Consider the following 27,350-nt stretch of genomic DNA (forward strand, 5'->3'; position numbering starts at 1 on the left):
GACATGAGAACCGCTGCAATAGTTAGATTTCTATGAAATCTACTAATAATCAAAGGCAAAATTTTTCGTCTAAAGAGTTAAACTTTGTATAATCTATCTGCTTTTCACTATTTTGAGGTATTTTGTAAAATATCCACTTAAAGTTGTGATCAGTCTTAGAAGCGGAATAATTCTGGTGCGGAAGATCTTAGGAACTTCCTAGAAACAAATTTTTTTTTCGAGTGTACTTATTGACCTAACATCTACATTATAATCTTCACCGATTTAACACTGTCAATACACTAAGAATATGCCATGTATACATCGTGAACTCACCGTGAAAACACAAAATTTTCACTGTATATATACAGTACATTAATCATATATTCACCATACATATACTATATACTTACAGTATCCCCTTCTCGTTTTAACACGGTTTATTCACTATAAATCTACTGTATATTCATCGTGAATTTAGTGTGTAAACATAGTATATTTTTTACCGTTTAAAATACCGTTCACGAATGTCACAAATAGACCGTATATACGTGGTACATAAACGGTGGATTCACGGTATATTCACGTAAACGGTATATAAACGGTGAATTTACCGTAAGCTCAAGGTTGCAAGGGACGCCCTTACACCTTTTTAACTGTATCTTTGGCCATTATACGCCCTTATGGAATCTGTAAGGCGATCTATTGGTTATTGACGAAGTTTCTTTTTAAACATCACTGTAACAATTCGAAAATTTTTTGCTTCTTTAATTTTTTGTCTGAATGTTTTTTCATGAAAGTAGTGTCTCATTATCGTTAATAAGTGGTTATCATGGTTAAAATTGATACGTAGTTCGAGAAGGTGGAGTCATTCAGCACTTGGTTTGTCGCGTGTTTCCTAAAAGAAAACGAAGAGAGGGTAAGAGGGTGGGTATGAAACATCAACCGCAGGGGGCAGTCTTGAACTTGCTATATTAGGCGCAGGACATAGCTACGTATCACAACCCCATCTGAATCTCACCGAGAGTATACGCTTTACTTAATCTTTCGTCCGTACAATCAACAAGTGATAGTCGTGTCAGTTACAGATATAACTAAAATCATTTATATCAATCCTCTGGAGGAGCTACTTGGGATCAAACAGGTATGTAAAATTGAGAATTTTATACTAGTTATTACAAGTGAAAAATATTGTAAAAACTTGTAAAAAACTATTTTCAAAAGTTCTCTGATGGATATTATGCGTATGTATGTGTGTAAATTATTTATAACTTTTAAACGGATTAAATGATTGCAGTTAAGCTCACGATTTTCAAAAGAAATTTGTTCAATTGAAACTTTTATAAATTTAAAAATTAATCAGAACCGTAATTTTTCAAAATTTTCAGTAATAAAGTACTTCGGAAAATAATTTTCGAGATAACTTTAGAACTGTTTGACCAATCAATTAAAAAAAAAAATGATTATCTAATGAAAGTATTGCGTAAGAAGCGATAAGTAGTTGATTCTTTGAAAATGCATTATTATCAACAAATTTCATAAAACTAATTCCTCTGAATTATATAGTCACTACTCATGATTAATAGTCTTTTAATAATCTCATTCTTTTTCACACTTGACAAGCGTCATTGGAAGCCATAATCCCTGTCTTAGCCAGATAATTTATTTAATACACACGAAAAAAACAAGTGCTGAAAATTTAGTAGAATTTTTTTATGTTTTACTTGAAAATTCATCAATTTATAAATCTAATTTTATTTTTGTTTCAATATATAGTACAAAAAAATTAATTAATATTATGTATTTTAGCAGAAAATGTACTCGGAAGACAATAAATTTTTCGTTAATTTTAATCAATAGTATAAAAATTCTTATTTCAAGAAAATATTTTTCTATTATCGAAATTTTAAGTTCATATAAGACGATTTAAGCTTACCTTTGTATTTTCTTAAAGTATAATACTAATGTTTCTTTCTATGTATTCATATTAAAAATTTTATTATTAATGAAAATTCAATTTTCATTAGTGAAATATAAAATTATTGATAGATTTCAAATATTATAATCAAGTTAACCAAGTTCTTATACCAAAACAGTTCTTCACAGTAAAAAATTTTGCATCATTGCGTCAAAAAACTTTGTTACAAATGTTTATGTTGAATATTTAATACTTTTTTATATTAATTAAGACAAGAAAGTTTTAAATATTTAACACTACATTTTTTGACACAAAAATTTTAACTGTGTTGGTAATTTTAAGGCCGATAGATAAAAATGATGTGTCATTTTTCATTATATTTTGTAACCATAAGATTGAATCTTGTTCGATCATTTCAATTTTTTTAATTTATTTTCTTCAAAATAAGATTGTAAAGTGAAAAATCTGAAACAATAATTTTACATATGACTTCTTTTTTTTTTAGTTTGGTGACTCTTCACCGAAATTTTGTTAATCGCTCAAAAACAGCCAGAAGTTTCAAATCTGATTTCAATAGTTAACTTTAAAATTTTTTTTCATAGTATGTTCAATTGAATCTTTATCAAAATATATTGCACTCATCATTAAATGATAGTTCATTGGCAATGAATTATAAAATCAACAAATAAAGAGCAACATTAAATTAAAATTCACGATCAGTAAATTTTAAAGCTACACAGAACGAAAAAAATTTCTTGATCCAAGAAAATTATAAGGAAGATCGAAGTTATTTTGAAGCAAGAAGAAAATTTCTTAGCTTAAAAAAATTTAACTTCTTCCAAGAAATTTTAACTTCATTCAAAAAATTTTCAGTATTCCTTAAGATTTTCTTAATTTAAGAAAATTTACGCTTGAATCAAGACTTTTTTTCTTTCTGTACAGAAGAAGCTCATCATTTTCATTTTAACTGATCTCTGATTTATATAAATAGAAAAAATTATCCGACCTTGAATTATCTTTAAAGTACATTAGCGTTTCCTATGCTCGTCTGTTTACAAGTGAAAAAATATTTCGTCAAAATTAAATACATTTTATTCGAAATAGATTATTGGACGCATGAGTTCAGCACTTTTTTTTTGTTATTAGAAAAATTGAAATATTAAGAATTTAATGCATGACTTTAAATACTGTCACAAAAAAAAATTGCATAAGGTCCTCGTTTTGAAAAATACTACAATAATTTTTTTGTTGAAATTTAAACATGCAGCTTGAAGTAACTAATTCATATTTGTTGTACAATAAATAATTGGTAACATTAATATTGAAAAAGTCTTACAAAAAATAATTAATTTTTGACAAATCAGTAAGAAATAGAAAAATACAATCCAATAAGTGTATTATGCAATTAATAGAAAGTTTTTAACTGATCAATTAACAATTACAATATACAGGAAACAAAATTGCTACTTCTATCTCATACTGGGTTATTAATTTTATTCATTGGATACAAAACTAATCATTTCATAAAAATCATTGATCTATCTTTGTGAAATAATTTTTTTATTTAACGTCGCCCATTCTTTTAATCAATGGACTACATTAATTTAATGATTCTTATAGTTAAGATGATATAAACTATAATCGATACGGAACATCAAATAGAAAAAAGCTTAAAGATGATGACAAACAATTGAACCAAACGACTTATCGTTGACAATCCCACCATGCTACGTTAATTAATATCGATGGCTGAAGAAATAAAAAAAAACACTACTAGGCGATAAATTACTTAAACTCAATCATCACATATTGACGTCACCATTCACTAAAAGAAAAAAATATTATTAAAGTAATTATTTCACTTGTTTAAATAGATACTTCAAATAAAATACTTCAAATTGTTACTTAACTAAATTATTGAATTTCCTATTTTTGACAAATATATTGCTCTGTTAGATAGTAATAATTTGTCAGTAACAAACAAGTAAAGTTAAAAATAACTTCTTATTGAAAATTATGAAAAATTTATGTTCAAGAACACCAGTTTTTTTACTTTGAATAATTTACTTTTTTTTTTTAATTTTTGATTTAAAGTCATTCAATCTCTGTTAGATAACTGTTGTGATTCTAGGCTCAAACGTATATTATCTTCAATCGAGAGAATCGAACTCTGTAAATAAGAACTATTCTGGGCAACTAAAAATAATATTTTTTTCTTTTAAGAATTTATATTTTTATGTGAAGTAGTAAACTATTCGTTTAAAATGTAATCACTCAATTTAAGATAGTCTCTCCGATATCACAAGTGTCAAATATTCCATACAAAACCTCATTTAATTTTCCTATACATGTATGATTGCAAAGTCGCATTAGAGAAAGAGAGACAGAGATCATTTTTCAAAGTTTTTCAAAAACTATTATTATCACATGCTCTAAATCTGTACTTTTAACTATGTAAAGTATTCAATATGTTATTTCTTTACATCACCTAAATTTTTATAAAAATCTGAACGTCACTTTTTGTAAAATAAAATAAAAACTATCATTTCTCATAAGACTTAATGGTTAACATTAAAACTTTAAAAGCTCAATATTTTTGACTGGTTTTTTTGAGCTTTTCAAAAATTTAGTGGGCTTATTACCTTACTATAATTTATTAATATATTCAATTTCATCAAATTCTGAACGGTAAATATCTGACCGAGAGTACTGCCTCAAGCAAAATAAATATTTCGTTAAAAAACAAAAGAGAATTTTCGCTTTAATGAATTTCGAGAAGTATTTAAAAATATTTTTATATCGTGAGTAGCAGAATCTTGAGTTTATATTCCGTATTTCGAAACAATAGTGCTTCGATTGAGAATTGAATTTTTCAATGAAGAACTTTTTGCTCTGCATTTTAGAGTTATAATTCGTTTTAAAATTCAATATCTTAAAAAAGCTGAATATTTTGAAGAAAATCCCTTTTTTTTTGTTTTCAATGTCAAAGTATTAAAAAAATAGTCGTTCAACCCACATGGTTATTTATAAAAATTAAAAAATATCGTAAACAGACTTTTAATGAGGCCCCGAAATTTAACAATTTTTTAGGATTTTTGTTTTTCAATGAAAAAAATAAATAACATTGGTTCAAACTTTATAAATATATTATAATACTTCTAAAGTATATAAAAAACTTATTTAAATAAGAATTTTTTTAATTTGTTTAAAAATGGCGCTGAAATAAATCTCAGACAATTTTTTCTGCCTTCTCATGACAATGGAACGGGTGGTGGGTTCAGTTTTGGCTCTTTAATTTGTATGAAAACAAAAAACGAAAGAAATTTCTTAACAGTATGAGTATAATTATCGCAAGTCAAAGAACAAAGAAAATCGACAAAATGGCGTGTTGTTGAAATTTACATTCCAAAAACAGGCTTTTTTTCATTACTTTTGATATATTGAAAATAAGAATTATTCTAAGTTAACATTTTTTTTACCCCTGCGATAGGCACTGATGCACTGAATAACATTTTGAGGCAATCGTTCAACTAGTTTTTTTTGCCTCTTGCAGCGTTGAAAAAAAAAAATTTTGAAATAAATGTGCTTAAAGTTTTAATTTAATATTACTTATCTTTGTACATGGAAAGAAAATTATACTAAAAGTTACCAAACTAATATCGCAATCTAGAATCCGACTTTCAACATCTTAAGTTCTATTATTTCACATATTTTAGAATTTACTAGTGATATATGAATAATTACGATATAGAATTGCATTTTTACGGTACTGTATGGTAAAAATTCGTATGTAACTAGTAAAATATAAAATATAAAATAATATAATTTAAAATGTTTAAAATCGGGTCCTGGATTACGATATATATACACAGAAAAAAAAAAATTGAACCAAGAAAATTTTAAAGAAGACCGAAGTTATTTTGGAGCAAGAAGAAATTTTCTTGGCTTAAAAAAATTTAACTTCGTTCAAGAAATTTTCAATCTTCCTTAAGATTTTCTTGATTTAAGAAAATTTACGCTTGACTCAAGACTTTCTTTCCTTTTGTGTATATTACGATATATTCATGTCGTAATTTTTGGTATAATTTTCTTTTCGTGATTTCTGCTTCTGCGCTCAGATGTTCAATAATTTATAAAACTTTAAATATCGCAAATATCATTGAAAAAAATGTATAGTATGTTCTTAAAAGACTGTAAGGAAACATAAAAAAAAATGAATTTTTTGAAAATTATAGATCATCGAGTCCTCTTAACCAAGTTTTTTTATTTAATTTCTTAATTCGGTATTATAAATTATTCTTTTAATAGATTTTATTCATAAATAAAAAAAATAATAATTTTGTGGTAACGAGTCACCTGTCCGCTTACACAATTGATTCTAGACTGAACTAGTTAGACACTACATACGTAGTAGGAATTATGATTTTCAATGGTTAATCTTCAATTTATTTCCTTATCATTCTGTTGGTTATTCATTTAAGTAATTTTCATAAACTAAATTGCCCTAGAGTCCCTAAATATCCGGAAGGTCATATATTTTTATTTAGTAAATATCTAGACAGTTTGTTCTATTGAATATTTAAATGAAAATAATGGTATCATATAACGATATATAAAATGGAATTAAGATCTTCGGTGATCATATATAGGTCCATCAGAATACATAGTTGCAAAGAACACAACATTAAATAATTCTAAGAATTCGTTACGGAACCTCGAAGGCGAGCTACTTTCTGTTCTCAGGGAGGTTGTAGAGTTATTTATAACCCGCTTCTCTGCGGTCTCTTCGTGTTTGTGCAAAAGATAATTATTATGGTGAATTTTAAAAGTACTTTCGCGAGTATGCTGCGTGCATGACTTACATAGGATCACTTACTATTTAATTCTGTTTATTATTATATTATTAAGGATCACTTAACAAAATAATGTCAAACACGTTTATGTTGATGTATGTATTGATAATATAAAGAAGTCGGCCTGATGTTAACAACTCAGTGAATCTTATTCTTATTTTACAACCATCATTTGCAGCTTTTATGACGTCGAAACTGTCGCTTTTAACCCTATCGACTTTAATACATTCCTGCTAAGTTCATTAGTTCAATTTTCTCAGCGACATAACATGACTAACTTATATTGTGATTCTGATTACCATTCTTTTTGCTTTGCGTACAAATACATGATATAATAAATTTTAATTGGGATTAAAAAAAAAGGATGAAAATTGTCTAAGTAATAATAGTCATTTTTGATATTTAAAAAATACTATGAGTAGAGAATAAAAAGGAAGTGAACTGTTTATAAGAAAGTAAATTGGACAATACCACAAAAGGATTGAGGTGAGACAATGTACTAAAGTAGATATAACATGTGTACTAGTTCTATGTTCATAGTAACGTTTCTCTCTTATACTACTCTTATTCATGGATATACAGCCTCCTATCCTTATGTATACATATATATTTATATATACACTCACTTATACAGATATAAATAAACACACATTAATTTCTCTGTCATTGTGATCACGAGGGTCATTTTAACCATGCTAAGTGCCTACATATACACCCACGGTTAGCTCTCAGTGTAGATGAAACAGATAACTCATTGGACAATGTGAATACTGTGTTCTTTCTTCACTGCATTTAACATCCTATAATCCTGTCTTTATTTAACTCGAATGAACTAGAGATAAAAAGTCTGAGCGCACTACACGTTACGGTAACGTCTGCTTCAGCGGTTTATACCAGCGACAGTCTGAGTTGTGCGACGCTGCAACTTTAACCTCTTCTGTCAGATATTATATTTTGTTACCTTGAATTCATGTTGATAAGTGTGCTATTCGTCTTAAATATATTAAAGAGTATTTCCAATTGATTGTATAAAAGTATAATCTAATTAAATTGCATCCAACATTGGTTGGATTAGTGTACAAGATAAAGGCAAATGATAAAGACCTTTGTTACCACCGGACATTGGATATACACAAGCTCGGTACCTTGTTGATACATAAGGGTCCGAGTGAGTGATCTGAACTCGAACGGAAATCGCGGCGTGAGAAAATCAACTCACACAGTATCTGTGCGGCGCTTAGCAGCATGCACATTGACTGGCACGGATACGGACATTAAACTCCCCACGTCACCGCAAATATTAGAGGTCTTCAATATTCATTTTTAGGACTCGGTATCATTCTTTTTATCTTATTTATTTATTTTTTTTTTTTTTTAAGAATACTGTGTGTCTAATAATTACCTTATGCATAATATAAACAATTGATAAATAAACAATTTGTTAGTGAAGAGTTTATTTAAGAATAACTCTTAAGTTTTTGTTTATAAAAATTGTGTAAATTAACGAAATTTGTAATAACAATTAGTTTGTGAGAAAAATGTTTAGAAACGATTGATCGAGTTAATTAATTGGGCCCGGGGCCATTCTATTGTGTGATGGAGCAAGTGATAAGGTGTCAAGAAAGTTTGACAATTTACTACGTGGGTCTTGAGAGTGAAGTTGGTTGAGTAATTATCATAAATAGATGCATTTTATAACAATGCAATATAAAAAAAAAAAAAATTAATATTAGTGCAAAGAACCATCAATGATTACTCATTTCTTTAACACTTTTTTTCACCGACTTTATTTATTTTGTATCCAAAGTAATCTCTCTTATTGAAATTATGACACTGTCTCTTTGTACTGCTCTTATTTCTGGACATAGGAGTACTGGCAGCGGCTCTAGCAAGGTAAATTTTGTAATAAAATTGAATTTTTACAGTTATATTTTTTTCTTTCTTTTAGGTACCTTGAATAATATTTCAAAAAGAAACAAAATTAATATATTCCCTATTCAATTTGTTATGGTTTATTTTCAACTGGAGAGTCACGTAGACATTCGATGAGTCATTCTATTAGTTTTTTTTAGTCAATGAAATATTTTCACGATGAAAATGAATAGAAAATAAATCATTTAAAAACTCTGATCTTTATCAGTATTTAAGAGAAAACTTTTTTTTTTTTTTTTTTTTATGAATCTATGTATTTATCTGTTTTCTGTTTTAAAAGAAATAAAATTATGTCACAACCTGAATTTTATTCGGAATAAAAATAGGAATTAAATTCAAACTAAATCATTGTTTCTTTGTATACTTCCCGATACAGGTACGATACAATTAATCATACAAAAGTTACGTCTAAGATATATATTCAATTTACTAGCATATTTATTTAAACATTATTGGATGGTACAATGTTCTTATTCGATCTGTTTATTAAAATACATTAATATATAAATAAATTGATGTTTAAAATATGCGAAAATAGATGCCGTAAATAACAATTAATTCCAAATTTTCAATTTATGTACATACGGTAACTCAAGTTAGCTTTATATCAATTCAAAATAGGTTTGATGGGAAAGTAATAAAACTAATTATCAACAATAACAAATGCAACAAATGTTTGAAAATTCATGTTATGTAATTTTTACTTGAAAAGTTCAATATTTGAGCATTCTATGGCGTGCGCAAAGTACTCTATTCTCGTGATAGTTAATTAAACTATAGCAAACGTGCGTGAAAGTAAACTGAAAAAAAATTCTCAACCGCTATAGCATGCATAGAAATAAAATTACCATAAGAAACGTATACAATCTGTAGAATAGATGTTGATTATTTCTGCCCATGTTCAATATAAAGAAAATTCAATATTACGTGAAAAAGAAACATAATTATTATACATTTAAGATTAAACAAATATTGTTAGTAATTTATGTAAATAGTGCAAAATTTTATGGATATGAAATAATTGCAAATATTTGATTAAACTGAGCTGTGACACAAAATTTCTGCTGTTTTTTTTTAAGTAAGATTTGAATTATTTCTGTTGAACATTGAAAATAATTTTTATAAAAAATCGTTCAATACATACATTTAAAATGAGAAACCCGGTAAACTTGAAATGACAACACTCGTCAGAGGTTACATTCACTACAGGATCAGCTTACACGTGTTCACCTGTCGGCTCGTGTATATAGATTGCGCGCTCCGTCCTGTAGTGAATACGTCATAACCCGAAACTTATATCGACAATTAACACCTATCGAAATGTGTTATTTAATGATTATGTATCGAAAATATTAATCTTCTGAATTATTGTTATTTGACAATTATTATATAAATACATCATGTCAAATCAAAACTAAATAAATATTAATTTAATGCTTTTTCGAGCTTTCCGTTATTACAATATTTGATGTATGGATGGCTCAGTTTAAATTACTCAATCTTATACTTTTATTTTTTGAATTTTTTTTAGAAAATAATTTTAACATTTTTTATTTAAGGCTTATATTTAGATAGTATTAAATTTCATTCATGAATTTTATTTTACTATTTCCGTTTCTAAAAAACTTGTCTTACGCATAAAAAAATAAATTATTAGTTGAAGTATTCTTAATTCAAGAAACTATTTAGGATAACCAAAATTATTATTAAAAAAGTACAAATTTTTTTAAGCAAAGTAAGAATTCTTTCACTTAAAAAATTTAATACTTCGTCCCAAACGATATGAATCTTCCTAGATATTTTTTTGATTTAAATAAAATTTTTTATCAGCGGAAAAATAAAAAATTCTTGGTGAAAGAACCAATTTTCTTTGCTGAATAAAATTTTTTGGAGAACGAAAATTTTCCGTACAAAAAAGATTTCTTCTTGTTCCGAAATAACTTATGTCTACCGAGAAAATTTTTTAAATTCAAGTAAATCTTTTTTTTTGTTAGTATAATTTTCAAGAATATTTAATTCAGAATTTTTATTTGAATCAAAATTACAAAAATTAAATTCCTGAAAATATTTTTTTTATATTCTCCAGTATAGTATATTATTCAGCTCTAGCTACTCAAGTTGAAAAAAATAAAAAATCTGTACTTATGAAAAAACTGACATGGATTTAAAAATAGTTCAATATTTGATCTATTATAAAAACTAATTCTTACAATTCTTGACATTAACTCCAAATGAAGCTTCACTAATTTTTCAATACTTAACGATTATGTCACTATTTTGAAGTGATACAATTACAAATAGAATTCTAATCCGTTGAGCCCTTAGTAAAAAAAAGTTCAAGAAAATGAGTGAGAAAAAGGGAAACTTCTAAGAGAGGACAAAAAGGGAAAGCAAAGAAGACGAAAAGTGATGATACTTAGAGTACCGTTTCTCGGATAAGCGATCTTGGTAACCAAGATCACTTATAATAAAGTGAGTAGAGTAAAAGACTTTAAAATCATACATGAAAACGAAAAGAAAAGGAAAAAAAGGAATAATGAAAAGAAGAGGAAGAGAAATAAAAAAGGTGGTACGATAATCGAGAATAACACGCGGGGGGTCTTTACTGACGATAGAGGGGGAGTGGGGGTTAGCAAAGCCGTAAGATCCGATTGGTTCGCGCCTCGGCCATATTATAAGTGACTGCAGTCCGTGTTAGTTGATGTTAGCTTGAACCACCAAGAGAGTCGTATCAAATTCGTTCATACATTCGTACTTTACAATTAATGATAACGCGTTAAGCTAATTTTTTATGACTCGATTATAAATATAATGATTATGAAGCTTGGTTACAACATACTCCAACTTTCATAAGTTAATTTACCAAAATAAAATTATTAGGAACTTTATACTGAACTGAAAAATTTTTCAAATTTAAAAAAAAATTGTTAAATACTAGCGTGCGTGAGATTTGGTTAATTCAAAGTATTAGTGCATCGGTTGTGTATATTACTCAAGTGTTTGAATTCAATTGTTAATCTTCTTATAAACAATTGAATTTAAAAGGTTATTTCTGGCAAAATTGTCTTCAGCTGAATCACTTAATAGCATAGGTTCGTATTATTAAAATTGTATTTTTAATAAAAAAGTAACATTGACTCAATTAAAATCGAATAGTTGAGAGCAAATGTTAATAAAATTCATTAGTGTATGTATTAACTGTGTATTCTGCGAAGAAATGATTAAATCAAGGCACAGAAACAGTAAGGATATTCGTTTTTGATGTAAGATGTACAAAATGATATTGCAGATAGAGTAATTTCATAATTTTTTTTTTTATGTAGCTGTCCGCTTATATTATAAATGTATAGAGTTTAAAATATGTTAAAATATTGTATTACAATTAATAGTTTTAGCTCTTCGATTAAACTTTATTTTTCTTCTAAATTTTTGAGATTCTATCCACTTAAACAGGTGTTCATGTGAATACATGTTATTTATGCACAAACACATGTATTTTTATAGGTAATTAAAACAGTTTCATCATTGTTGTATATTTGAGAATCTATAGAATAAAAAACTTAAAAATTTTGATATTCTTTTACATCTAAGTCTAATTTCTTTAAGAAAAAAAATTTGGGAATTTGTTTATATAAAGTTTATACCATACTGTTTCTATATTAAAAAGTTTGTAACATCAAAGATATTTATAATTAACAATTGACTATAGTCAATAATATATAGATAATAGATAATAGTTAGGTAGATATGTAGATAATCAATATAGATAATAGTTAGGAACATATTATCTAACTATAAAATAGATTCGTATAGTTATGAGATTTTAGATTACTTCAAAAGAATTTATTTCTCATTTTTTTTAAGCTTCGTCAGTTCCAATCACAAACTACTACTCTATTTCTTCTCTACTCCTGATACTAAGTGTGAACTTTATACTACTCGTGTACCAATTCGTAATGTGTAGAGTTTTCTAGATCTTCTGAGTGGGGCAGAACCACGTGTTTTCTTGAGTGACTAAAAAACAGCCGCAACATAGATTTTTTTTTTTTTTTTTTTTTATCGAGTTTAATCAATATTAAAAGTATGTATGTAGTTATTCAAATTTTTGAATAGATAATGATTATAAACTACATACTGGAAGTTTTTCACACGTTTCATAGTTTATTATTTAGTAAGTTATTGTGTTCTCAGGTGTTTTCAGATAAAAATTATCTTGATCAACAATAATACTTACTATTAAAGCTGAAAGTCTTATATTGAACTTTACTTTACCATATTGATGTTAATATAGAATAAATGATACGGAATTCTGGTTGTTTAATACCGTTAATAATTCTGAAATAAATAGTTTTTGTATATCTGATGAAAACATTACACATAACACAAGTAGTGTCAGTCATATTAATGTTAAGTTAACACATTTGAATTAATATAAAACTAATGTTGGTATTCTTTATTTCTTACGGCTCAATTGATAACTTTATCATCGCTACCAATTAATTTGAGTTTCCGGGTCGGATATACAACTTGATATTCTCATGAGATTAAATATAATACCGAGTATCAGTTCATAAGAAGCGCGGACTTCTTGTGAAATGTCAACGAGTCTTAGTATAGGCGTTCGAAATAGTTTAACTTAAAATTAAAAAAAAAAAATAGGATTTAATGAAATTATAATAATGTATAATTTGGAAAATACTAATTATAAATGAATGAAATAAAAATTAGTAGTAAAAATTCATTAAGATAAATAAGCATAAGTGAATAAAGAGAATGAATGAGCAAAAGGAAAAAAGGAACTAGAAACCCTCACAATACAATCTGCAGGACGCCAAGCTGTCTGCCGTAATACTGATCCCCACCACTTGACATTACAGAAGGAAAGAGTATGATTGCCTCCCCTGCGCGCGCATAACTAACAGAGCCAGGCTCTGTCCTACATACATTACATATGATACATGCTTATACTTTATACTAAGCTAGCCTGCAAGCGTCTTTGGACGGTTTCTGTGGATATAAGTACACGTCATGTGAATACGTCTGTTTATCCCTCTTACTTACTCTTACATTGAGAAAAGACAGAATAAGTATGGAAAAACAAAAGAACCTCTGTACTTAAAGTTGATCACCTCGTATGTTTCTTTTTATACTAACTCAACTGTTCAACACTCAAGTGAAGAAAAACATTAAACAAGTATACTAACTGATCGACTGCTACATTCGAAAGATGTACCACGACCTCGTCAATGTTCTGATCGTATATTTTTTATTTTATCACAGCATCCTTTACTTGTATCCAAGAAGGTTCGTTGACTTGCTGAGCTTATAAAACGCATTCACAAATTGCTGTATGATGAATCTTAACAAGTCAAGAAAAAGATTATAATCCAAAGAATGTTTGATACTATTTGGTACTGAGTGGGATTGAGAGAACTTGATTAATTAAGCGCTTATAGTCTTATCTGTTTTTAAAACAGGAAGGTCAACAGTTTAAAAAATTTATACCAAGGTCATCAGATAAACTTTTAATATCTGAAGGCTACTGGATCAGATACATCGTTTAAGCTCGTTGCAATAAATATATCTTTTAATTTTCTTATTTACTAATGACGGGTTAATATATTGTTTATAAATATACCTATTTATTCACATATTAATACTTTGACATTGACGTCATTAATTCTGTTATTTGCGTCTTACTCCAAATTAAAGATCTTTGACATATTTCATAATTTGTTTGTATTATAAATTATGATTGTTATTAAAAAAAAAAAAAACCATTCCATTTGTTTCTTAAAGAATTACTTTCATCTTGTTTTTAATATTCTTGATTCATTATTGTTATTTATCTTTAATTGATTACTTATTATAGTTCATTCAAATTTATTTCCAGTAAATCGAGCTTTTTTATCTAAGTATAAATATGTAACTTTAAAAATTGAATCTATGTATATATATAAGAGATTTCGACCTATGTATTGACTCATCACGATATCTTTGGAACCGTAAGGCGTAGAGATTCAAAATTTGATAAGAATATTCCTTTCACCCAGTAAAGATCTGCTGAGAACGCATTTTACGAAATTCCACCCGCAAGAGGGTGTTGCGGGGGCGTTAACAATGAAAAATTCTCGTTTTTAAAATGTAGCTCTTACAGGCTCCAAATTTGGTTGGAATCTTCTATATGTGATGTAGAATTGATCTAAGAGCGGATCTTATGACAATTTACCCTCAATATGGATTGCGGGGGTAGGTGTTGACAATAAAAATTTTTTATTTTCAAAATATAGATTCTATAAACTCGAAATTTAGTAGGAATCTCTTATTTGTCATGTAAAGATCATATCAAAACGAATTTCAATAAATTCTACTTTCGATAAGAATTGAGGGGGTGGGTGTTAGAATTTTTAAGTTCAATTTCCAAACTGTAACTTCTACTGACTTCAAATTTGGTAGGAATGTTTATATGTTAAGTTCAATTAAAAATGGATTTTATCAAATTCCAACCCCAAGACTTCATATGCACGTTCTGTCAAAGTAGTCAGTAGAATATAAAATAATGTTTTTGTTCATAAACTAGGACTTCTTGAGACATAAAATTTTTATGTATTAAGCTTCAATAAAATTTACTAAAAGTTTCCTTGCAACAATCGTTTCTTTGGCAGCGGGGAAAAAGTCATTGTAAGGTTTTCAAAACTTAAAATTACATGTGGTTATTCAATCAACGGACTAAGAATTTTACAGACATGTTATTTTTGCTAATCACATAACTAACGAATTGTTTTTATTATGGAATTGCGGGAATGTAACAAATTAAAATGAATGCATTTTCCAAACACTTGATATGTGAAAAAGAAATTTAGCTAATATTTAAATAGAATTCGTAAAAAAAATGTAACATTAATTTTCTATAAAAAATTGATGTCACTCAGAAAATTTCAATAAGCAGAAAAATTCGTCGCAATTAAAGCTAGGCAGATTTTCTTCACTTATGAGACCTGTAATTTCTTTCACTGAAACTTTCAATGCTCATTTGGAATCGGTGCAAATTAAAACAATACCCCAATTAAATGTCAAGTCTACAACTAAAAATGCAATTACATAAAGTGCCCAACGGAGCAGGCGGGTAACAGCTAGTGGTCTAAAAATTCAAAAAAATTCTCATGATAATATTTTAGTGAGAATAGTTTCCGAATAAGTCACCAAATTAGATCCGGTATGTGAATCATTTCCTTTGACAATTCCTGAAGTGACTGTATCAGATAAGACGCTTATCATTGATACGGGTTATTGACGGAAATTGATATTTTTATGTATTATTATTATTATTATTTTTTTTTTTTTCATATCAATTGATTAATTATGCAATGTTTTAAGTTGAGTTATTTCATAAGATAAAGTTAAAAATACTTTTATCGAAATTCGAAGTGGGAATGTCCTATCTAACTCATTTGCCCCGATATATTTATTTTATGCAATAAATGTACACACAACATAATCAAATGTCATAAATTCATACATATGAATATAAATGTTAAAATGAACTTTTTAAAACTTGATTAACTTTTCGATGGATTTAATAAGATATTATATGATATTTTTTATCATCTCAATCCATTTTTTAACCTTCCGTTAGACGCACTAAAGATCCTGATGTCGATACACACGTCGCGGGGAATCGCAACAATCTTTTTAGCTCGACAGCGTTGCCAAATTCATTTTAAGTACACAAAATATTTTGCAAAATTCAAATTAACTATGAAATTATATTTTTTTTTAATTTCAATTAAATTTGTGAAAAAATTGCAGTTCCATCAAATCTTTCATTATTAAATAATAAAAAATACTTAAATATTTACTAGAAATTTTGGGCTAAATAAATAAAAAGTTCAGGTGTGGGAACAACTTTGGATTAATAATGAATAAATTCTTAATTAATTACCATCAATAATTCAGATAGTGTTTTTGGTATTTCAAATAAAAGTTAACATTTTCGTCGTAAAACTTATGACTCCCGAACATCTCCTAAAAAGTAGTGGAGAGGTAAGTCTACTGCCGTGTATTCTCTTTAAATCCTTTAATTTTTTTAATCTCAAAAGAAAAGTTATCGGGACTCCACTGCATTAAAAATAGTTCATGTATACCAATATCAATACTATAATACTCTATGAAATATTTGCTAATTAACTTCATCGTGATTGATTAAATTATTTGTAAACTTTCATTTCGTTGAAAATCTTATATCATTACAATGTAGTCTATTTGTAATTTGAAAGAAATTGTAAATTTTTTAAAAGTTCGTATTTTTCAGTATGTTTTTTGAAAATGAAATTTTCATCAAATTTATACATTTTAATGTTTCAAAAAGCTATTCCGACCACTTTCAGAGTAAAGTCACAAACAATTCACTGGAAAAATATAAAGAATTGTATTTTTTCTCATATAATCTTTAAATCTTACATCTTATAGAAAAAGATGCAGATAGTTAACGATTTTATAAATATTTTTATTTTTGTATTTATATTTTTTTTTTATTTGGCCAGTTAAGCCTCACCTTTTGTTTTTTGAAATTTTTTTTTTACTTATATATTCTAACATACAATATTTAATTAAATATTTAAATATTTTTTTCTCAACTACAAACAAAAATATATCATTAAAAACATAAGAGAGAAAAATTTTTTGGATCAAGCTAGATATAACTATGAATGAATCTTCCACATATGCTTGAATAAATGTTATGTGTGTTTTTATCTTATGATATCTTTAGAACGGTTCAGCCGATTAAGATCAAGTTTCAGGCATTCAAAAAGGCTTTTCGGAACTTAAATCTGATTAAATTTTAAATAAAATTCGATCGGGCGAGTAGTTTCGAAATAATTTCAAGAACAGACATAATATTTTAACCTCCCGCTAGAAGAATCGTATATTTTCAAAAATTTGAAAAGTTATATTTAATTTTGTTTAACTGTGAGTGTAATTTTAATTTGATGTGTGGCATTCAACAGAGCTTATAGCTAAACTTAGATTTTCTCAAAATATTAGCGTAGTCGGTTAAGTCAATTTTTCAAAAATATACTGTATAAGAAAAATTGTTTTTTTTTTTTTTTAATGAATTTGAAACTGTGAAATTAAATGATTTTAAAATTTGATCAGTTCCAAATTTTCTGAAAGTAAGTCCATTATCGCAAACCTAGTTAAAATTACTGAAGAAAAATCAGAGATTTATAAGAACGATTTGTAGTTGTGAGTAAAAAATAACAAAATTTTGTGATAAAACAACATGAGCATCAACAATGCAAAGGTCAACAAAGATCTTTTTATTTTTTAATAATAATAAATCTAAACTTAAATAGTGAAGCTGTCAATAAACAGTTTGTAGTTTTGTTTGATGATCTCTACTTATTTCCATCGTCTTCGAAGATATTTTTGGTCGACTCATTGAAACCAATTAATGAGCAAGAAGGGATAGTGGTCAAGCAAGCCTTAACAATATAGTTTGCATGAATATTTACATGGTTAATAGATATCAGAAACGTCAAAAGTTCTACCGCCGACTCGTGGTCGGCTGATTTATAAGCGTCTTCTTTTTAGGCGCCACTCTTGGCTTTTACCCAGCAAGCTACAGTGTGTATATATTGAATGGTCCATATCAAAAGGCATATATTCTATGGTAAAACTCACAGAACGGCGGGCAAGCTTCTAATTAGAGACTCGATCCTCTCTGTATTTCATGAAAGTCCGCAAAAATACACAAGAATAGCAGAAGACACGCATTACGCGCAAACTCATGCGAGTGAGTAATTTTATTCTTTTCTTTATTTTTTTCCTTTCTTTCTTTTATGTCGAGAGTCTGTGCGGCAACTCGTCTTCATGATTGAGTCATCCTTTAAAGAAAGGACCACCTGTTGAGAAGAATTGATCTATCTAGTGATAATAATTCTTTTTTAAGCCTCAATCACTTTTTAAATTTATTTTATAACAATAATATTTTATTTTTTTATCTCAATAACTAAAAATTATTTAATCATGTATAATTTAACAATTCATAAATCAGACACATAACGTTAAATAAACATAGTTAGATCTACAGTAAATAAATAATTAAATTTGTTTATTTTCTTTTATAATCATGAAAGTAACTTTGAAACAACTATAGAAATTTTAAAACATAACGATCACTACTAAAACTTGTTAAATATAAAAAAAGTATCACTAAAACTAAAGATGCTTGTCTTTTATGTATAAAATAATTGTATTTTTGTAAAATTTAACAAAAATTTAATGATCGTGAGATCCCATGAGGCAAATTATCACCCGTCAGCTAATTATATGAACGGCTTTTGGTACTTAGAGAAAAAAAGTTTTACCTCTCCCCCACCCTCAAGTGCAGGAAAAAAATTCTGAGAATTTAGCAACTAAAAATAAAATCCCACCCGAGAGCGGTGATTATATACTTAAAAAAAAGATAAAAAAAAAAGTAGGGAATGAAAGGCACTCAAGAGTATGATAGAGAGAGGAAGAAGATGAAGAAGCGGGGGGAGGGGCAATAAGCAAGAAAGAGAAAGACCGGTTAATGAAGTCGTCGGTTGAGAACGTTTACAGGTGGAAAGAAAGGAACTCGATACCTGCGTGTGGTCCATTCATAGTATGCCGACAACTTCGTAACCTTTCGTTATTCTTGTACACACACAAATTCAAACACACACGAATTTATAAACACACGCAAAAACATACACATCTTACAGCAGTCTTTAGAATTTCTCACTGATCCTACAGAGTTCGAAGATGCTATTAAAAGTGTAATTTCGATCTCTTTAAAGTTTAGAAATACTATATAGGTCTTTGAGATATTTTGTAACGATTATTTATAACTTCCTTCTCAGAAAATCGTGAGGTTTTTTAGAATTTTTACTTTGATTTTTCGGAACTTGAGATTTCATCAGAAATTAATATTTGAAAGTTCTAAAGATCTTTCTAACCGTTTTCAAGATCAAAATGTGCGTGTAACAATTTTTACTATAAATTTGCCGCATTAAAATATATTACTATTAATATATTGACAATTAAAGAACAATCTATTTAACAATGTTTCAGATAAAAAAATTTTTCATTTAGATCGTTTGTTACAATTTCCTATTTATTTTTTTGGATTTAGAATAATAAAAACATTTTCAATGAATTATTTTCTTTTTTACATCAAAAAACAAGTTTTTAAGCAAAAAGAATTTCGTATTGATGGTAGACTTTTTTTTCTATTTTATTTCGGCAAATAAAATTTTTTCTGCTAAATTTCTATTATGCCCCGAGTATCACGTATCGACCTAACGCTCAATGAATACACTAAAATCTACAATTGAAAAAAATTATTTTTAATTTTATTAAAAAAATGTCGACTGTCCTATCCTGCATATACTTATTATTAACTATGTACGAGACAGATACAATCATTCTAGTAAAAAAACTGTAAAAGTTCTAATAAATGAACTGTTTTTTAAAATTAAATAATACTTTTTCAGCTAAATAAATAGGGTGCATTTGAATATAATCTACTGAATAAATTGGAAGTTAAATGATAAAAAAAAAACGTTAATTTTTAGTATTTTAAAATTGATATATGCCAAATTAATCGCTTTATAAAATGTGATAGTAATGTTAAGAATATTTTCAATCTACACCGGAAAAAAAAAATTTTTTTTTAAAACATGGATATTCTTGTGATAATAGATTAATTTGTTGGAAATTTTCAAAAATTTTATTTTTCAGCTAAAGAAATCAAAATTTTTCTCACAGTAACTTTCTTGTTGGAAAAAAGTTTATTTGATTCGGAAAAAAGCAATTTTAGATAGATAAATTGAGAATTTTCCTCCAAAATTACTTTTTCTCAAATCAAAAAAACTTTTTTTCAAAATGAAAGTTACTGTAAGTGAAATTTGTATTTCTTCAGCTAAGAAATAAATTTGTTGAAAATTTCCAACAAATTAATTTTTTGTCACAAAAATATTCATATTTTTCAAAAGAAATTGTTTCTCTCAGTGTAAAATGTTGTTTTGTAAGAAGTCAACTTTTTAACTTCCCACTATAAAAATCAATCATTTTCAAAAATTGGGAAGTTATTGATTTCACTTTCAAAAAGGTTTCTCGAAATCCTTGTAATTAGAAATTTTACATTGCGAAAAGTTCCGAGGATGGCCCACAGAGTCAACCCTTTTTCAAAATTTTTTTTTGTTTTGTGAAAAAATTAAAGAAAATTAATTGTTTTTAGTCAGGTATTTTCTGACTATCAGGGCCTATATACGCTTAAAATTCCAGTAAAATTAAATGAAATCGGATTTGAAATTACTAAAATTTACTCGCAATGCTCGAGTAACAAATAAACTTCTCGTCTAGAATTGAAACAATGACTTCTTTATTTCTGAACAATAATTGCTTAAGAAAATTTTCAAAAACATTTTAGAATATGTGGAAGTACATTTCGATTAAAAAAAAAGATTTTTCTACGATTTTGTATAAAAAAAACTAGTATTTGAACCGGAAATAAAAAGTTGTTTAAAGAAATGGAATTTTTCTTAATTGAAAAAAAATTGTTCTTGGATGGAAAATTTGATTGTATCAACAATAATATACTTTCATTAAAAAATGTAAATCTTTCAAGTGAAGATGACAAATTCAAGGCTAGAAATTTTTGAAACAAGGCAATCGGTTGTTCTTAAAATAATTTTCTCGAATTAAGAACATTAATGAAATTTCTTTTGGATCAAGATAATATTTCAATCAACGTAGCAAATATCTAAAATACATATAACTAAACTTTTTAGATAAATGTAAACCACACATTTTAAAATATATTTCGTTTTAATTTTTCAGATAATGCAACTTCATCACCAACGACAACCGTCATCATTATCGACTACTAACTTATCTGTAAAGCTAGCAACATCTATTCCAAGTGCACGAAATCAGCATACTTGTCAACCAGTGAATCTTCTGTCAACATCTATAACGACAATGTCAGGAAGGATAGTCAAATTTTCTTCACCACTATACATCAATAGAAACTTCGTATCTTCATCAGTGCTTTTATCTATTATTGCTTGGTCTGTCACAATCCTATTGATATCGTCTTGCCTTGATGTTGCTGACGCTGGTTTAGTCATGGGTCATTCACTTGGCAAACGGTCCTATTTCGATTTAGGCTGCAAAGGTGTATATGACAAAAGTATCTTCGCACGACTTGATCGTGTTTGTGAAGATTGCTTTAATCTGTTCCGAGAACCTCAACTTCACACTCTATGCAGGTGATAATTTATTTTTTATTCATATATAAATTTAATTTGATAAATTTCTATTGTCACAAATGGGTCACACGATCGAATTTAATTGTCCACTAAAAATGAGATAAACCAGGCTCCTGTAAATATCGATGGCTACTGATTAAAAATATATACATACAACTTTCAGTACGTAACAGATGGAGTAGTAGTTATGCATATCTGAATATATTCTTATACATATATGTATCGGCAAATCCCATCATAGACTTTGGTTTCAATGCCTCCAATCGAACAGCTGCTGCGCTTTAGCACACGTATAGAAACGGAATAAGATTTCTCTTCTATTTATAGCTAATACCTTACACCACGTCAACTTGCACTGATATATTGGTTTTTATCTACGTATAGAGAAAATCTTTTTTCAAAAAACTTTTTATAAACAATAAATGTTGTTATTGTACAATATCACTTCTTTTTTTGTTTTTCATAGTTATATAGATCACATTATCTTCTGAAGATTCGCTATTTTCAAATATAATATTTAAACTGAAGAAATTATTAATTAATTAAAGCTTTACCCAATATTCTAAATAAAAACAATAAGTAGACTATGATAAACTTTTATTTGAGAGTTGCGTTATAAATAAACCTTTGCAGAAAGGACTGCTTCACGACATACTACTTCAAAGGATGTGTGGAAACATTATTGATGCAAGATGAGATTGAACAATTTAAAAATGCAATCAAACAACTCCATGGAGCTGATCCTGGGGTTTAGGTAGTTTTTTTATTTATTTTTATTTATCTCAATTTCATTTTCATTTATTAATTTGGATATTAATTTTTTTATTATTTTTATTTTAATAACATAATATCTACGCTAATTATAAAACAAACTAATAAATATTATTTTTATCTCGTTCTTGAAGCGATGAATTGAATTACAAAAGCTTACAAAAGATTTAAAGCTATGATTGAATGTTGGGCAATTTTTCACTACTTGAGGAAAATCAATAAATGAAAATTTAATTTTCAACTAACAACTAATTCCTACATCTATTCTGTATATTTTTCTTCAGCATATTAATTAATCAAATCACTAATCAATTAATATTTATTAATACTACTACCATCGAATGTGAAATAGCATAATTAATGATGCTGCATGACAGTAATTTTACATCCAATAAATTTTGATCTTAAATACATATATTTTCGCATGTTAATAATAATAAACTATAAGATATTAATTTAACTAAAACAACATTTAATTTATGTCAAAATGAATGAATATAATTTGATTAATATATATTTTTCTTTCTAAACAGGCAAGATTGCTTCAGGACTAATTACTTTAAGAGTTGTACTCAAGTTCTAACTCTTGAGGATGAAGAGGAAAAATTCCAGGAAATGATAGAATACCTCGGTCGCAAAAAGTAAAAGAACGATACTTACAGTGCATACACGCCGGTACCAGAGAACAGAAATAAGTCACGGATACACAAAAGTTACAAGATAATCTAACAGACTATTATCAATTACCAAACATTCATTAAATCTTACTACAATACAGCAGTTTGTTGAAAATTTTTGTCAACACTACAATTCTTGACAGAATTCCAAGTTTCGTCGTGCCTGGCGACTTAAGCGGAACGATACCGAAGATCATACATCCTTGTTACAAATTCTAGTCGACAAATATATTTACGATGTGTTAATATGCCGCATATTATTGAAAAAAACAATGTTAAAAGCTATTATAATTATATTAACTTTATTATTAAAATATACATATATATATATATATATATATATATATATATATATATATATATATATATATATATATATATATATATATATATGTGTGTGTGTGTGTGTGTATAGAGTGGTCATTAAAAATTAGATTTTTTGAGCTCCATAATTGTTAGCTTCTTTTTAACAACAAAAAACTTTTTGTTCAAAAAGAAACATTCGTAAATCTGTGTAACCAAATTTTACTCGATTTACCATTCGAAAACTTAAAATATTATTAAATTTATAAGCGCCTTTTTGACTATATTCAAGGAGAAAAGATTATTTTGTAGTCAATGTACTAATAATTTAACTATCAAGTATCTGTAATTATTCAATTTTTTGGAGCCGTTGACTTATTCATTTTTTAACATTTTTAATTGAAAAACAATTTATTGGATCAAATCTACGAAACTTTTTTCTTTAATATTTTTATTAACATAAAATTAATGATCAGGAATTAACTTTCTTGTAAAGTTTTTATTACAATATTTTAGACAAAATTCCGTTTTTTATGAGATATCTAACAAACCTGAAAATTTTTTTAAAAATAAACTTTTATTGCTTATATACACATATGACAAAGCTAATTTTGGAATACTTGAAAAATTCAGTTTTTATTAACCACTCTGACATATACCATAATTATAATTATATGTGTGTGCATATATATGAGAGAGAGCATATTCATGCTCTTAGAATTAGAGATATGACAAAAGTGTGAAGAATATTGGTTAGATTACATCAATAATTACTTATTGCCAATTTTTATTTTTGAAGTTATCCATTATTTTATAATTATTAATTTTATTGAATCTATTAATTTACTACAAATCAAGTTTAGATTAAAATTTTTAAGAGAATTGATGATAATAAGTATTAAAACTTTGCGTGCATTATTATTATTATTATTATTATTATTATTATTATTATTATTATTATTATTATTATTATTATTATTATTATTATTATTATTATTATTATTATTACTATTACTATTATTACTATTATTATTATTTTATCGTTGCATTACTATTATTTGAAAATAAGAATAGTAATCGAGTATTTGTTTTAGTATTTATTTATTTGACAACTTTACTTCTAAGCCGTTTATGGAGCAGTACTATGATTAATAAATAAAAGAATCATAAATGGTCGCGAGCGATCAAATACATTCCAAAACCAGTATTCAATTTTTTACAACTAACATTTTTAATTCATACATTTTTTACTAGTCTCAAAATTACTGGTATATAACTTTCAATGATTTTTAAATATAACAAAAATTTAATCCTTAAATAATTATTTTCATGATTATTATTCAAAATATAAATAATATAAAGTTGCTTCAAAGTATATAGTCAGCCTTTCACAATTACTAATCGTAAATATCAGATACAATCATTAATAAGTTATAAAATTGAACCTATATTTTGATAAATATTTTTATAACCGATATGAATGATAATAATGTCGATTCTCGCTGACCATAAAATGGAAGTATCGATCTGACATTTGAATATTTAAATAGACTTCAGATTGTATTATTTTTCAGTTTGCTGTACGTATACGAATGAATGAGAATGAAAAGAATGAAGAGACATGTCAGGAACAAAAAAAAATTATTTACTTATTTTTGCAACCAAACTATATTGTACATTTTTATCTCGTGTATTAATATTTATTTTTTAAAATTATTATTCATATTTAAAGTATATCCTTTTATAAATAAATTTAGAAATATGTTGTAAGGTTGAAGAAATTGTGCAAAATAAAATATAAATTAAAAAAAAAATCGTCAAATACGAGTTGATACAATTACAAAGTGGTAAATGTCATTTATAAATTCTTGCTTGAATTTTTATTTCCCTATTTATAAAGTAAATTATTATGGGTGTGATGCATGCCTACAAAAAATTTGTCTACATTTTTAAAACTCACATAATGTATCTCTATTTGAGACAAGCTAATACGTTTTATTCACCCAAAAAAATCTTTACACACGATTAATTCTATACCGCGGCATCACTACACACATAAAAATTATAAACAGAATATCTATGCATATGAATATTTCTTAAATTTAAAATCTCTACACAGTTCACCTTTACACAGCGCTAATTTTAAATTGTAAACGCTTAACATTCAGTTGAAGAAACAAAAAAGTAATCGATTATTTTGGTTTAGAATCTTGTTGTGAAATCAAAATGTGAAAAGCACAAAATTATCAATCGTTGTCATTACTATATTTAATTAAATAAATTTAATTACTTCAATGCCATATATCAAGTTAAGGAAAAAGGTTGTATTATTTGTTAAAATCTCAGCGACGCATTTTGCAATTATTAAACGAATGACCGCTTTTTTATTTTTCTTCAATAAAAAAAATGAACAATTCAATCCGATGAGTGTTTTTAATTAATGTATCAATATTAATACTGACATATATGCATATTCATTTTTTCTAAATCGAATTTCGAGCGCTTATAATTTGAAATTAACGTTGTGTAGATTTTAAATTTGAAAAATACTTGTATGCATAGATATTCTGTTTATTATTTTTACGTGTGTAGTAATGGCGCGGAATAAAATTTATCTAGTGTAGAGATTTTCCTGTGTAAAAAAAAACGTATTAGCTTGACTCATATAGAGATACATTTTGTGAGTTTTAAAAATGTAGACAAACTCTGTGTAGGCATACACCACACTTAATTATTACAATTATAACTGTATTTTTCGTTAAATAACAAAGTAAAAATTTAATTTTCTATGAATAAAAATTTATTTAATATCTACCATCATATTGTTTGACGGTAAACAATAATTTCATTTTTCTTTATTTAGTAGATCCACATCTATTTGTATCATTCGTAAATTATCAATATATAATTTTTATGAATTACTGTACTTAAGTTATCAATATTAATATTATTATCAATGAAACATTTTATGTTCTAGAGTCAAACGAATATTTTTTTCTTCATTTACTTTTTTTTTGTAGTAATAAAAATTTTTCAAAGAAAATGAATTTAGTTATTTCAACTTGATATTCAAACAAGTGAATAAAATTTCGAGCTTAAGAATTTATATATAATATAAAAAATACATGCATAGTAGCGTGCTAATCGAAAATAACATCAATAATAATTATACCGAAATATTGAGAAATTTTATAAAAAGCTATTGTTTATATTACATTTGTAAAAAAAAATTTGAAAATAAATTTAACGAGTTGAGAGAAACGTATACAGCATTTGATCCATGAATTAATTAATGTACATTTTTCAATTCCAATTTCCCTTTATTATTAAAAAAGGTGATTATTTACAAGAAACAGTATATAGACAACTCTACATTTGTTTCCACCCTCGATTTAGTCGAGTAACGCTAAAAAACTTAGTTTAAATAATTGAAAAATGACGCATAAATCAAACGTTTTTAATACAATTTGCTATATTTCTGATCGGACCATAAAATTTATATTTACGGGCTTATATCTAATGACTATTAATTTCACGTTCATATTAGGGTTATTTTAAGTCGAAAGGTGTTTTTGATATCTACATAAAAATCAATTCGAAATAGTGTCATTCACGGAAA

At 26.8% G+C, this 27,350-nt stretch overlaps 2 protein-coding genes across 4 annotated transcripts in view; one reads left to right on the forward strand and one right to left on the reverse strand.

Annotated features, from left to right (window-relative positions):
- Positions 1–27,350, reverse strand: part of LOC141531556 (peroxisomal leader peptide-processing protease-like) — a 44,258-nt gene that overhangs the window by 13,603 nt on the left and 3,305 nt on the right. The gene's annotated exons all lie outside the window — the stretch shown is intronic.
- Positions 438–25,553, forward strand: Itp (ion transport peptide). 3 transcript variants are annotated; one of them, XM_074249708.1, is made up of 4 exons: positions 461–1,123; positions 21,550–21,980; positions 22,614–22,734; positions 23,285–25,553. In XM_074249708.1, the coding sequence occupies exons 2-3, from the start codon at positions 21,553–21,555 to the stop codon at positions 22,732–22,734; spliced, it is 549 nt and encodes a 182-aa protein (XP_074105809.1). In that variant the 5' UTR covers positions 461–1,123; positions 21,550–21,552; the 3' UTR covers positions 23,285–25,553. The 3 variants fall into 3 exon arrangements, with proteins under 3 accessions (XP_074105973.1, XP_074105809.1, XP_074105893.1); XM_074249792.1 differs by lacking the exon at positions 461–1,123 and adding an exon at positions 11,752–11,774; XM_074249872.1 differs by lacking the exon at positions 22,614–22,734 and having other exon boundaries at positions 438–1,123.

This window comes from Cotesia typhae, unplaced genomic scaffold (genome assembly GCF_013202065.1).
Source record: "Cotesia typhae breed Kobodo isofemale line unplaced genomic scaffold, CoteBio_Ctyphae contig_11, whole genome shotgun sequence".
NCBI classification, from domain to species: Eukaryota; Metazoa; Arthropoda; class Insecta; order Hymenoptera; family Braconidae; genus Cotesia; species Cotesia typhae.